The sequence below is a fragment of the Sceloporus occidentalis genome, unplaced genomic scaffold (assembly GCF_023333645.1).
Source record: "Sceloporus occidentalis isolate IW3139 unplaced genomic scaffold, rSceOcc1.0.p SCAF_277, whole genome shotgun sequence".
In the NCBI taxonomy this organism is placed as follows: Eukaryota; Metazoa; Chordata; class Lepidosauria; order Squamata; family Phrynosomatidae; genus Sceloporus; species Sceloporus occidentalis.
In genome coordinates this window covers 597,744-613,168 of record NW_028317257.1, presented here as the reverse complement: position 1 = coordinate 613,168, position 15,425 = coordinate 597,744, and the positions used below count along the sequence as shown (strand labels likewise).

General features: G+C 40.0%; 1 protein-coding gene across 1 annotated transcript; it reads right to left on the bottom strand.

Moving 5' to 3' along the window:
- Positions 1-8,874: 8,874 nt before the first annotated feature.
- Positions 8,875-9,435, bottom strand: LOC149275603 (UPF0669 protein C6orf120 homolog). Its single transcript, XM_089504550.1, has one exon. The coding sequence runs from the start codon at positions 9,433-9,435 to the stop codon at positions 8,875-8,877; it is 561 nt and encodes a 186-aa protein (XP_089360676.1).
- Between the last annotated feature and the right edge of the window lie 5,990 nt (positions 9,436-15,425).

Genomic DNA, 15,425 nt, shown 5'->3' with positions numbered 1-15,425 from the left:
CATACAGGGACCTGACATGAATGGAAGAATCATGTTTGTAGGGTGTGTGCTTGATTTTATATATTCATTATGAAAAAAGTGAATACCTCGTTATCAAGTTTAACCACAGAGGGTTGTATGTGTTCACTGATAACTTCACTTTATCCTCAGAAACCACAAAAATAGATTGTCAAGTATTTCTTTGTATATTAGTCAAAAAGAATTATGAGGGCTAAAGTCTAGTTGGTAACATTAATATTTTAGATCGTTAACTACTTGAAACGTCCATCTTACTAAAATGTCTACTGTTGTTATGCGTCTTAAAAGCATGCTCTGAACTTCTCCTTGAGCTCGGAGAATCAATTTATATATGAAATTCTGTGCTTCACCGTCGGATTACATGAGAAACCTCAAAAGCTCTTTAAAGCCCAGAAAACCATTACACACTGAGGTATCTGACAAAGAATATTGTGTTTGCCTGAATTCTTGACATTTATCCTATTGGGAAATTTCAAATGGGCTGATAGACTGGAGCCATAAAAGTTAATTTAGTTAATTCATGTTGCCAGGTGTTTTACAAATTAAAGATGGCTTTTAACAATCAACTAAAGAAACACTTTAAGCCCTAACTTGTGTTGTGATTTTATTTTTTTAAATACCAGAAACGTGATATTCTCTATACAGGTGCCTCATTTATTTTGCTGCAGTGTAAAAATCCACACCTTACTGACCTACTTGCTGCAGGGTTTATGCTGTCTGGTGACAGCTATCTTCTCATGGTAATCTTAAATTTAGCATTTTGTTATTCAAGGATTTGTCATGATGATTGCCACACTATATACTAGCCAAAGTGTTCCAACAATAAATTGTAGTAGGAATCTCTCTGGTAAACACCATGATGTCGTTGGATGGCTATGGGTTAGCAATGTAAACTTGCTTGTACTGGATTCCAAAGTGAAGGATTGTTTTTCTTTAATCCGTAGTTTTTAATATATAAGACTCTACTATAAATTCTTATAACCGGAAAATCAAGTACAAAAATATTTGCATATATATAAAAAAAATGATGCAGTACTGTGGAAAATGTTAAAAGGGTAGGTATAAAATGCATAGGACCTTAAACATGGGGGTCGGCCAAGGAAACTTGGTGCAGCAGATGAAAGACACATCATGCTCATTTCCCCTTCCAATCGGAATATGTCTAGCAGTGCCATCAGCTCTACATTGACAGAAAACAGTGGGACCCTGGTACATCCATCTGCTGTGTGGAGAAGTCTGGTAACAAGTGGTCTTTATGGAAGACTTGGTCAAAAAGCCATTCCTCCCATGTGGAAACAAGGCCAATAGACTCAACAATTCAAGAAAACACATGACCTGGAGTGCAGAAAAATTGCAGCTGATGAGTCAAAATGTGAAATATGTGAATGTAGCAGAAGGAAGTTTGTTCACCGACGGGCAGGAAAGCAATACAAGAAAAAAAAAAAAGGCTACCGCCAGCTTGTATATGACAGATCAGGTGTTGGACCGAGGCTAAACTAGTACTATAAAGGAAACAGATGAAAAACCGGCCTGTAGGAAAGTGATAGATGGTGTATAGGAGGGGAATCTAAAATATACGATAAATATATAATACTGTCCACTAAAGAAAACAAAATCAGGAATGGACATATCTCGTAAGAAATTTGTTAAAAATGGTATAGGTAAACTATGACAAAGCAACTTTTAACAATTTCAGCTTATGTTCCTAGTACTTTTTGACACCCAAGTACCTTTGCCTGAAAGGGGCTGTTTAATTTTTCTGGTTGTCCCCCTCACCTGCAAAAGTAGAAGATGTAGGAAATATGGATGTTTTTTTTCTTGTGCTAAACCATCTTCACTGTACCTTCTGAAGGTTTATTATCCCCAGTTAAATATGCAAAGGGCTAAGTAGCCCTAACTAATGCTATATATTAATATAAGAACGTTGGACATTTAGAAAAAAAATACTATGAGCCTGGATTCCAGGCTACATCTTTTTAGACATTCCAGTTTCAGATCACATGACCCCTTTTCAGGTAAATTCAGAAAACTCACAAAGTGTCAGTTAACAACAGATGATGTGCCTGGCATTAAACAAGCTTAGAAACTAAGATCAATTTAACGGTGTTGCTGTAATGCCTCGTTGTTGAGGCATTCAGTAATGCCAAAAACGGCAGTAGGGGCCCTGTGTGGCTCCTCCCCGGGGCGTCAACTTCTGCCATACACTGTATGGCGGTGGATGCCTGATTTAAAAGAGCAATCGCCTTCTAAGATTGAATGGTGTTGCTGACATGCCTTTATAGCGAGGGCATTCAGCAACACCAAAAACCCATCCCAGGACGCACTGTGACCACTCCAGAGATAACAATTTTGGAGTGATGTCACAATTGGGCACCATCCAGTTCCAACAAAATGTAAAAAGTTTATTTTCATGAGCAAGTGCTAAAGTTAACACTGTAGTAAAAGCATTTCCAATTGGGCATCTAGTTTGATGGGGTGACTTGAATTGGCCTGGCTCAAAGATGTCCCAAACAGGGCATAGGCACAGACTGACCAGATGTAAAAATGAGGAGGAAGAAAAAGCACACCTCCCAAATTTGGCCTTTTAGCTGACAAACAACCCAACAAACCTATGCATGGGTGGTGTTTGACAGTGACATATATACCAGGAGCTGAAAATTCATACCAAAAGTAAAAAAAAAAAACATGCAAAATTAAGTGAATGTAAAAACTTCAAATTTCACGATATGAAATACCGTATTTCCTTGATTATAAGACGACCCCCAAAAATCTGAATATTAATTTAGGGAAAAAAAGAAAAAGCCTGGTTATAAGATGACCCTATAGGAAAAAAGTTTTACTAGTAAATATTAATTCATGTCATTTTTGTTTTTATTTCCTTTTATTTGCCAATCTGCCCCCAGAAATGCCTTATACCCCCTATATTCCACTCTGCCTCCCTGATATGCCCTTTACCCTCCTATATGCCACGCTGCCCCATGTTATGCCTTTTAATCCCCTATATGCCACTCTGCCTCCAGAAATGTCTCATACACTTACACACCCAGACACTAATATACCCACTTACATACGCAGACACTAACATACCCACTCTGACACTTACATACCCAGACATTAACATACCCACTCAGACACACTTTCAAACCAAGACACGCACTCAAGCAACTAAGGCACTTCACTCACTGCGACGCCTCAGCAGGCATCTACCAGATCCGCTTTGGGACGACACAGTGCCGCCAGGGTTCCGGTCTTGCTTCTGGAGCGCTGCCTGTCATAGAGAGATCAATGATCTCCCCAACCGGCTCTGCTTCCCCGGCAGTGGGCGGGCTATCCCGGCAGTGGGAAGGTACGCACGTATGCAACCTCCGCTGCTGCCCGCACTTTCGCAGGCGCTTGGTGATAGATGCCCGGTGGAAGTGCCGGAAGCAGCTGAGGTTACCAGACAGGAGGATCCAGGTCCCCAGACGAGGGCTATTTTTCAGAGCATTTTTAGCAAATACGGTACCCTGGGGTGTTTAGTTTTCCACAAAATATGGTTTAAAGGGGCAAATGGAATTGGCAAGGTTCATATATGTCCCGAATAGGACATGGGGGCAGAAGGACCAGATGTCAAAGTTCCAAGTTGAAAACCTGAATTGCGCATATCCCAAATGTGGCCTTTAAGCCCCCAAATAACTTGACAAACACATGCATGGGTGGTATCACTGTACTTAGGAAATGCTGCTGAACACATATTGCGGTGCGGTTTTAAAATTAGACATTAGCAAGAGCTGTAAATTTATACCTGAAATATAATTTGTGTAGACTTTTTTTGTAATGGTAAATTATATACCGATAATTCAACCAAATAGCTGCAGGCCTGGAATAGAGAGGGATAATTTGGTAATGTCTACATTCTCTCACACTTCGCACACACAAGAAATGAGACAGCCGAGCATCTGTTTGTTACTCATCTAAAAATTAGCTAAATACAACCGCAGATGAACAACACATGACATATTACACCATGTCATGCTTTATTAAAAACGAAGCCTAAATGGCCTAAATGTGTGAAAAACTAAGTACACCTCAACATTCAATAGCTTCTGCAACCACCTCTAGCAACAATTACTTGAAGTAATTGTTTTCTGTATGACTTTATCAGTCTCTCACATCATTGTGGAAGAATTTTGTCCCACTCTTCTTTACAACGTTGCTTCAGTTCATTGTGGTTTGCGGGCATTTGTTTATGCACAGCTCTCTTAAGGTCCCACCATATCATTTCAATCGGGTTGAGGTTTGGACTTTGCACCTTGATCCTTTTCTTTTTTCAGCCATTCGGTTGTAGATTTGCGGGTGTGCTTGGGATTGTTGTCCCAAATTTTGGCCAGGTTTTAGCTGTCGGACAGATGGCCTCACATTTGACTCTAGAATACTTTGGTATACAGGAGTTCATGGTCGACTGCAAGGATCCCAGGTGCTGTGGCTGCAAAACAAGCCCAAATCATCACCTCTCCACCACCATGCTTGACAGATGTTTGTGCCGATATGCTGTGCATGATTTTAGCCAAATGTAGCGCTGTGCACTATGGCCAAACATCTCCACTTCAGTCTCATCTGTCCTATGGACATTGTTCCAGATGTCTTGTAGTTTGTTCAGATCCAATTTTGCAAACCTAAGCTGCGGGGCCATGTTTTTTTCTCCTGGCAACCTTTCAGACTGTACTGTCATGAACATTAAGATTTATCATACTGAGGCCTGTAGATTCTGAGATGCAGCTCTTGGGTTTTTTGCAATTTCCCTGAGCATGGTCTGAGCTTGGGTTGAACTTGCTGGGACGCCCACTCCTGGGAAGATTGGCAATTGTCCTAAATGGTTTCCACTTTGGAATAATCTTTCTCACTGTAGAATGATGGACTTTAAATTGCTTGGAAGTGGCCTTATATCTCCCCTAGATTGATGGGAAGTAAGAATTGCTTCTTTAAGATCATTGTTGGTGTCTTTCCTCCTTGGCATTGTGTTAACACACACCTGAATGCTCCACCCAAGCAAACTGCTAAAACGTTTAATGAAGTAGCCACACTTGCGGATGATCAATTAATCAAGGGCTGTAAATATGAAATTTAAATGAACGCCATTTTGTATTAAATATACATGTTGTTGTAGACACTTTGGCCAATGTAGACAAGTCTTGTTAATGATTTCTTTCTCATCCTTAACCCCTTCAATCCCAGGGGTTTTTGGTACCTCAAAGCCCGGAGCAATTTTGCAATTTTTGCGCTGTCGGTTCAGCGATTATTCACTTTTCCTGTGAATAGTGTACCCATATAAACGATATATTGTTTTTTCAAGGAGAGATAGAGCTTTCTTTTGATACCATAGTTGGATGATTAGCTGAAAATTTAGAATTAGAAATTTAGTAAAAACTAGCAAAAATTTTCCCTCTGAATCCTCACAAAATTAGGTAAAGAGACAGAAAATTCCATCCAGATTTATCAATTCAGGTGTCCTGATTTCAGAAATACCTAATTTATATAGAATTTTCATACTTTTCCAGCCCATAAAGCCAACATACTATAAGGTGTACATTACATATAGTTACATATAGTTCATAAGGTTGAAAAAAGACCTATGTCCATCAAGTTCAACCCTTCTACCTAACCTTTCTATTCTTGATCCAAAAGAAGGCAAAAAAACCCTAATTAAGCTACTTCGAATTCTGCCATCAGGGGAAAAAAATCCTTCTTGACTCCAAGAGGCAATCGGATTTCTCCTTGGATCAAGAAGCTCTAAAATATTAATATTATTCTATTTATATCCCTGTATATCGTGCCTTTCTAAGAAAATATCGAGGCCCCTTTTGAAGGTATCTAATGTATTGGATAACACTACCTCCCTTGGAAGTGAATTCCATACCTTAATTGTCCTCACTGTGAAGAATCCCTTCCTTTGTCGTCTATGAAACCTGCGCTCTTCCAGTCTCAGAGGGTGACCTCTTGTTCTTTGTATATTTCTGTTAATGAACAGGTCACTGAAGAGCTCTTTATATTGGCCCTGCATATATTTATATAATGTTATCATATCCCCTCTGAGACACCATTTTTCCAGTGTATATAATTTTAACTTTTTTAGTCTCTCTTCATAACTAGTATCTCCCAATCCCTTTATTAATTTCGTAGCCCTCCTTTGCACTTTTTCTAATTCCATAATGTCCTTTTTAAGGACCGGTGCCCAGAATTGTACCGCATATTCAAGGTGAGGTCTTACCAATGACCTGTAAAGAGGCAAGATAATATCCTCCTCCCTTGAATCAATACCTCTTTTTATGCATGTCAAAACCTTATTGGCCCTCGCAGCTGCTTGCTGGCATTGCGCACTGTTGTCAACCGTTATTCCTAAATCCTTCTCATTGGTAGTTTCCCCCAAGGATATTCCATTTAAAAAATAGGTTGCATTTTTATTATTTTTACCATAATGCATAACTTTGCATTTCTCTATATTGAATCTCATCTGCCACTTGCACGCCCAGTCCCCAACTCTGTCTAGATCATCCTGCAATGAAGAAACATCAAGATTAGTCTGAATTACCCGGCCTAATTTTGTGTCATCAGCAAAAACTGTGACATGGCTACTTTATACAAAGCCGTAAAATTTTTACATTAGGTATGATGGGACTGTAACTCTAATTTTAAACAAATAAAACAAAAACACCCACAAATGTATATATTTCTGTAAAGCAGACAACCCAGGCTATCCTATCAGGGGTATTTGGGCATTCTACATGCAGGTATTTGGCCACCAATCACTGTCAAAGGTGGCCACAGAAATGAGTTCCTGCGCTTTTTTCAACAACGCGTCTTAGTATTTTGTAGTATTCTTAGGATTTTTTGTACAGGGTATGTGTTACGGCAGAGAAATCTATCCTAAATTGTTCAGCCGCCTCTCCTGATTACGGAAATTTTTAGTAGACCTATGTTTCATTTGGGGCGACGCTAGCTTCTGCTGCCAGGGGGGAGTCCAGGCTGTCAAATGACAGCCTGGTCACCCGTGCAGCGGTAGGGATGTGTCCCTGACGCTGCACGAAGGGCTAGACGCACCGGTACGTCCATAGGGGTTTCTTAGTGGGCGTTTTTTTGGACGTCCCGGTACATCTATAGGGGATTGAAGGGGTTAAGTAAACCCGCTCGCAACAATGAATAAATTGAGAAGTGACTGAGAACGAACACCTTGTGTGTGTCTGAATTATTTACTTCTCCCAGAAATCTGCGCTTGCCACTCTGAAGCTTCTGCAGATTTACTCAAGAGCTCCCGGGAGGCTTTCGGTTCAAGAGAGGTGTCCCCCATAAGAGGAGGGGCGAAACCTTTTCAAGGGCATTTGATTATCAGCACCTCTCTGCTACCGAGCATCGTAATTCCTATGGAAACAATAAGGGTGTACATTGGTTTTCACACATGGCTTCACCTTTTTCCCTTTATTTTTGTTGAATAAATCATGACATAGTGTAGTATATCATGTGCTGTTCACCTGAGGTTGTATTTTAGACCTGCTAAAGAACAGATGATTGTTATTACATACTATGTAAAACCATAGAATTCAAAGAGGGTGTACTTTCTTTTTCACACAACTGTATGCTTTATGTAGTTTGTTTTTATTTTATTTTATACATTTCCCCCCAAAGACTGTGGCCATAAACCACCTCAAAATAAACTAAACAATTATTCTGACTGAAAGTGCGGAAAATATCACTAAATACATTATCACTTGATTATTTTAGGTAAGAAAATAAATTACAAAGTAAGAAGCCCACTATTTGGAGGACCTCTTAATGCCTATCTTTATTAGATGGCAGATCCAAAATTGGGTACTACCCTGGCAAAATTCATTTTGATTTTTGCTTAATCATACACAATAATAGAAGATGAGTAGTATAACATGAAAATCAACATTAGTTAATGAATTCCTATTTTCACTGTTAATACTCACACAAGAGTTATATATTTTGGAGAGTTTATGATTTCAACCAGGCTTGAAGTGTTTGTGTACGTCATATGGATAAAGAAATTGATTGTAACTCTGCTTCACAGAAACTAAAAAGGTAAAGGGAGAATCCCTACTGAGACACAACCATGAGAGTACATAGAATTTGATAGCAGATAAAACCCATTTGGTCCATCTGGACTGCCCATTATTCCTCATGTAAAGACTCAGACTTAAAGTTAGGAGAAATATAGCAGCAGCTAATATTTTATTTGGTAATACCACAAAACATTTTTTGTACAGATTCCAGTCTGTAGCTTGTATTTTTTTGTTTATTCAAAATACATTCTGACTTATCAAATTTACAGTGTGAAAATATTTGACAGTTTTATAAAAATGCAACATTCCCTTTTCATCCTTCAGATAACCTCCCCTAACAATTTACTTTATGCTTTGGTAAGCATGTGAGCACTATTAGCCAGAGATGAGGAATAATAATAAAAAGAAAAGTGTGGGATTACAACACAGTTTAGCTTCCCAGAGGCAGCAAGCTTTTCCATTAGGATTCTAGCTAAGTATCATGGGAGTTGTAGTTTCACAACAGATGGAGATCTACCACAGACAATGCATTATATAGGCCCAGCTCACCAATTTCTTTTTTGTCACCAGAGCTGTCCCTTCCTATGTATAAAGTGAATAATTTTTACTATATAAGATCATTTATATTGAAATCCCGAATAAAATAGATCAGTGTCCAATGGAGATACAAGGGAACATACTGCGGCACTCTTGAACTTCCTGGTCCTTTTTTATTGTTTGTAGAAAATTCCAGTTATTGCATGTTACAAACTTAACAAGCTTTGAGTGAACAGAATACTTAATACAAATGTCATCGCAATTAGAAAAGGATCTCAAGAATTATTTTCAAAATTCCTATAAGTATAGTCCGCAGCACGGATTCCTCCTCCTGAGCTGTGTCAACAGGAGCATGTTGCTGCATTTTATGATTGGCTTCCATCTTTTCAGGGTCAAAGGAACCATCAATAAAAGGATCATCTGGGATAGTTTGGTCGTAATACACTTTTATTTCAAATTCACTTTCCATGTAAAACGGGTGACCGTAGATTCCAATGCCCACCGGACGACTGAAATGTTCTGGAACGGTAATAGTGTCAAAGCCACACGTTGTTGACTGGAGCTCATACTCATCAAAGCTAGGGTGAAGTGTTGTAGTGGACACGTACATATCAGCATCACCTTTCAGGCTCTGCATCTGGAGTATTATCTTTCCTTCATGGTTTAATCTCAGATAACTGTAGTTTCCAGCTCCTATTTGTCCCTGAATAACATGTAATAGCATCCATTCTTCTGGGATCTCCTCCATTAACAAACATGTAACCAGAAAGAACTTGTATGACGCTAAAAGCAGGAAAAGGGCTCTTTTCCAGTGTGCCACCATTTTTTAACCAGGCTTGACATTAACGCTCTAGGGCAATAAAAGAGGACATTTAAGTTGCATTAATGAACATTTGTTTGTGCTGTTGAACATAAAGTATGTTTAGGTATTACGGATAACACAAGGTCGCCAGAATACGGTTATCAACATACTGAATTAAGAATGAAATCTAGAAGAAAGGATTATAAAACAGGCCCTTTTTAACCTATTTTATCGGTTTATTTTAGTCTGTCTATCCTAGTTTCGCCATGCCCTTTGAATGTACGCGCCGTAGGAAGCGTTGGGTAAATTATTGGCGCCATATAAAGATAACAGCATATTTTGTCCCTCACTGACTGTTAACTAAAGGATCCTTATTAATATTCACTCTTGACTGCATTAATCAAGCAGGTCATATCTTCTTGACTTGGCTCTTACTAAAAGCTTCAATAAAATCGGATGGGGTCAAAACGTTTCAACTCTAGGAAGCCCCAAGTTATGCATTATTAATTAACATGTAAGGCTCTATGCAATTTCTGATATTGTTTCTTTTTAAACTCAGCCTCCCATCTATTTACAGGCTACCCAACAGGAAGCTCTTCAGATAGGGTTTGCTGGAGCCCAGTTAATTCTGTGAGTCAGGAGTTGCAGTTCAACAACTGGAGGGAAATACCTATGGTCTATCCATTAACAAGCTAAAGAAGGTAACTCTTCCTGTGCGTATATATACGTAACTGTTACAAAAATACATGCAATACATTCTATTTCAGCAGTGACAATTCTAGAGCAATTCACAACCAGGGCTGATCATTGCTCCCAAAGCGAGGGACGGTGTTGTTCCAAAACAGTGCAAGCAGAAGGCCATAATTATTTTCCATAAACATGATATCGTTAAAGCTGCCGTGTCTGGACAAGCAGCCATGTTAAAAGAGTTCTTACAGCCAGGCTGCTACGTGTAGGCAGGTGGAGGAGGAAGCCGCGTCACCTCGGACCCCCCAAACAGAACTGCACGGACTCACCAGAGAGGAAACTGAAATTCCCCCGGAGGTGAGCAATCTCCAGTCCTTCCTGTACAGGAGTAGCTCTCGCGAGGGCTGCTGGTCGGCAAGGGGTGGAGCTAGCAGGCGGGGAGTAAGACTGGTATAGGGAGAGGGTAAAATCGCGATGGAAGTCAAACATAAGGGTGTTTACTGTTTATACGGTCATGTGCAGCGGAAGCTAAATAACGTCAATGTGGAATTATGGCGGGGGAATGTAGGAATTACAAGATACGTTTCTGCGCTGATTAATAGGGTCGTTTCCCTTATGTGTCTGATGCGGCTAATCAGTGTAATATAACAGTGCGTTAAGTTCTAACAATACAAGCTGCATTGTAGGTCCCTATGCGCAGCACTGGTGTGAAGTTAAAAATATGGGCCCGGGATATGATGGGTTCTATTCACTAAACGGACAGTTATGGCTTCAGCTCCTTGACTTCACTATATGTTTTTAAAAGGATGGTTTACTGTTCTTGGCAGCCCCACTAAAGAGGAATGTATGAGAAAATGTACATTCAAGTACTTTAATGTGCAGTCTAGCAAAATGAAACCTCAAGTACAAGCTGCAGCTCTTTAAAATAAGGTGTTTGTGTCTGACTGGCGACCTAGTTCATATTTTGGAGATGGTTTGTTTGTTTGTCTGGTATAATGGAGTGAAAAATGAACCTATTTTCACTTATTTCCTTATAATACATTGCACACATCTAGTGTAATTATGAAAAATACCCCAAAAAGGCATCCATCCTACTAATGAAACCCTCTTAGGTCAATAAACTGCACAGATTACAGCCATATCCATTGGTAACAACATATCAGGCAATCATTAAGGAAAAATGTTTGGTGTGGAAGTAATTGGCCCGTATAGTCTGCCTGTTTTTCCTGACCTCATTTAATCCTTGGTTTTGTCTTAGATTTAGAATATTTATACCTATCCCATACAGTGGATACAAAAACTCTACACACCCCTGTTAAAATGGCAGGTTCTTGTGATGTTAAAGAATGAGACAAAGATAAATCATGTCAGAACTTTTTTCAACTTTAATGTGACCTATAATGTGAACAATTCAATTGCAAAGCAAGCTGAAATCTTTGAGGAGGAAAAAAAACCTCACAATAATTGTTGAAAGGTATCAGTCAGGAGAAGGGTACAAAAGAATTTCAAAAGCATTAGATATACCATGGAACACAGTGAAGACCGTCATCGTCAAGGAGGGAAAATATGGCTCAACAGAGACATTACCAAGAACTGGATGTCCCTCCAAAATTTATGAAAAGACGAGAAGAATACTGGTCAGGGAGGCTTACAAGAGGCCTACCCCAACATAAAAGGAACTGCAGGAATTTCTGGCAAGTACTGGCTGTGTGCTGCATGTGAGAACAATCTCCCATATTCTTCATATGAATGGGCTATGGGATAGGGTGGCGAGATGGAAGACTTTTCTTACAAAGAAAAACATCCAAGATGATGTTTGCAAAAACACGTCCCCCAAAAGCACCTGGGAAAATGTGTTATGGTCTGATGAAACCAAGGTGGAACTTTTTGGCCATAATTCCAAAAGATATGTTTGGTGCAAAAACAACACTGCACATCACCCAAACAACACCATACCCACGGTGAAGCATGGTGGCGGCAGCATCATGCGTTGGGATTGGTTTTCTTCTGCTGGAACCGGTGCCTTAGTCAGTTCCAAATACCAGGCAATTCTGACACAAAACCTTCAGGCGTCCGTTAGGAAGGTGAAGAGGAAGTTCACCTTTCAGCATGACAATGACCCAAAGCACACATCCAAATCCACAAAAGCATGGCTTCACCAGAAGAAGATTAATGTTTTGGAATGGCCCAGCCAGAGCCCAGACCTGAATCCAATTGAACATCTGTGGGGTGATCTGAAGAGATGTCCTTGTGATCTGACAGATTTGGAGCGCTTTTGCCAAGAAGAGTGGGCATATATTGCCATGTTAAGATGTGCCATGCTAATAGACTCCTACCCAAAGAGACTGATTGCTGTAGCAAAATCAAAAGGTGACTCAACAAAGTATTAGTTTAACCCCTTCAATCCCCTATAGACATACCGGGACATCCAAAAAACGCCTATTAAGAAACCCCTATGGACGTCCCGGTATGTCCAGGCCTTCCGCTGCACGGGAGATCAGGCTGTCGTTTGACACCCTGGACTCCCCACTGACAGCTTTCTGCTGTCCGATCTCCTGTAACAGCTTCCGGAATGAAAGCCGGTAAGCTGTTACGTTGCAAACTGCCCGATCGCGCAGTTTCAAATGTGCGATTGGGCATTCCCTTCCGGGTTGCGTCACCCTGCGGGGATATCCTGCCCTCCGATGAGGCACAGAGACGCTGCGATTTCTATGCAGGTCTGTGAGGACCTGCATAGAGATCACAGTGTTATCGGTGCAGTGGGATCGCGGGGAGGGGAGTGAGAAACCAAGCTGGAAAAAAAAATGTTAATTCATTTAAAAAATAATATTAAAGAAATCATTAAAATAATAATAAATAATACTAAAAAAAAAATGTGAGCTGTGATGTCATTGTGACATCACTGGCATGTTCAGGAGGTCTCTAGGAGGACCTCTAACCATTTCTGTGTAAAAAAAAAATAAATAAAAAAAAAATAATAAAAAAAATTATTAAAAAACCTTACTTCCCATTGCCCTAGCATAACATCTAGCCAGTATAACCCTCCTGCCCCTGTTCACAACCCCCAAACCCGTTAAGCCATAGGCATAAAAATTATACAAAATTGTATACCTTATAGTATGCTCCCTGGTGCTGGGAAAGTCTGGAAAATCTATATAAATTAGGTATTTCTGAAATCAGGACACCTGAATTGATAAACTTGGAGGGGATTTTCCATCACTTTACCTACTTTTGTGAGGATTCAGAGGGAAAAAGTAAAAAAAATTCGCTAGTTTTTATTAAATTTCTCATTCTAAATTTTCAGCTATTCATCCAACTATGGTATCAAAGAAAGCTCTATCTCTCCTTGAAAAAACAATACATAGTTTACATGGATACACTAATCGCTAAACCGACATATCGCAAAAATGGCAAAATTGCTCCGGGCTTTGAGGTACCAAAAACCCCTGGGAAATCAACTCCCAATGAACTCTGGTAGAACATATTTATTTCACCATATGCTTTGAAATTTAAAGAGGATACATAATAAGGACACTAATTTTGGATTTCATTTCATCTCATTAGTGATGATAATATTGTTTACATAGGGATACATTGTGTCATTTGTTTTTATCTACTGTACAGAAGTACCATTGCAAGCCAGTCAAAACTCTCTTATCATTCTGCTTGACGTAAACAATAGAATATCTTGATCTTTAGGTGGAAGTGCCATGATTGTTCAAATTGATTTAATAAACCTCCGAGGAGATGCTACAAACAGCTCGTGCATTCATACCCCTTGACGTTCTAGATGTCCAAGTCTGCACCCCGAAGTTGAGGTGCATAGATCACCTCCTTACCTTACCCTAAGAGCCATCTTGGGGTACTCAGCAGTAGGACATTGTGAGGTGGAGCTGCAATGGAGGTCTGTGCTGTAACAAAAAAGACCTCCGTTGATTTTTCAGCTTACTGGGCCACTCAGGGAAGGTCAGAGGATCTTCCCAACCGGCCCATGATCCTCTGCCTGAAAATCGTGGATTGAAAACTTTTCTCCTTTCCTATTTTATTTACACAGTGCTTATAAACATTAAATCGTTTACCATCGTTATGCATGTCCAATTTTATGCTTTCATCATTTAATCATTTGAGGCTCCAATTATTCATCAGTCATGTAAAACCTAGGGACATACTTCACACATGCTCACTTGATGTAGCTCTATTATAGTGTGTTTGCTTTTTGCAATTCTAGAACTTTCTTTACCCTGCTTTGAAACCAGATCTGTAAGCACCCTGTTGTGAGGGACCATCTGTTAATTTAATGCGATTTGGATTGACCCTTCCTGCTTCTCTTACTTGGGCTTTAGTGGTTGCCAGGATACCTGTGCTGTGGAAAAGGCTTCCTGTCAGAGCAGTACAGTTACAGAACAGGTAGGTGAAACAGCAAATATAAAGGTGCTAGCCTTCTCCAGCGCCCCCGGTGCCTCTCTTTAAGTGGGGCAGTCCCTCATTTCCCTCTGATATGTTGACTAGTATTAAATCTTAATGCACAGAAAAGGAATATGATTTGATTAAACTAAGCATATTTAAAAACTACCATACCTATTCATAGCTCTTTCTGTAATTAAGGAAGAAAAGTGTATTTTATCTACACATGTTTTATAAACAAATGTCTGCTCTTTCTGCACACATCATATCATAGGGCTTCAAAACACTTATATACTGATACATTAAAAAACAAGAGAGAGCCACATGTGACTTGATGCCCCAAACAGGGATACCTACCAAGCAGGTGCCTCTTTTGCAATTGCAGTTACATGACCCCACTGTAAATGCGAGGCTACTTGCACAGTGCAGGAACAGCCAGAACGAAAGCTGTTGGTGAGGGGAGTGAGTGAGTGAGTGAGTGAGAGGGTAAGGGAGGGAGGGTGTATGTATGTAAGAGCATAGCAATACTGATGTTAAGCAGGTTTGGAGTCCAGCAGCCAGGTCAGCAAGTTCTTCTGAAAGAATTAGCCACTCACCCAAGTGGTTGAGCCCCTGAGGTCTGGTCTTAGGTACGACAGCAGAGCTGAGTGGTTGGAACAGAAGGGTAGTAAGGGTAGTCAGGCATGCTGAGGTCTGTAGGTAGGAGAAGGCAGCAAAGTCAGACGGTCAAGGATCAGTAACGGGTAAGTAGAAAACAACAGCAGGCTTTATTAAAGTGGCCCGCTTCCACCTCATATTCATCTTCACCATCTGCCAGGACTGTAAGGAACTGGAACTCCTACAAAACTAATCTCTGGTATGATAGTAGTTTCTTCTTTAATATTGAGAAGATCAGGTATCATGAACAAGGCTTGCCATTT

Bases quoted from the DNA above. Each gene is read 5' to 3' on its own strand.
- LOC149275603 (XM_089504550.1), bottom strand. From the start codon at position 9,435: ATGGTGGCACACTGGAAAAGAGCCCTTTTCCTGCTTTTAGCGTCATAC.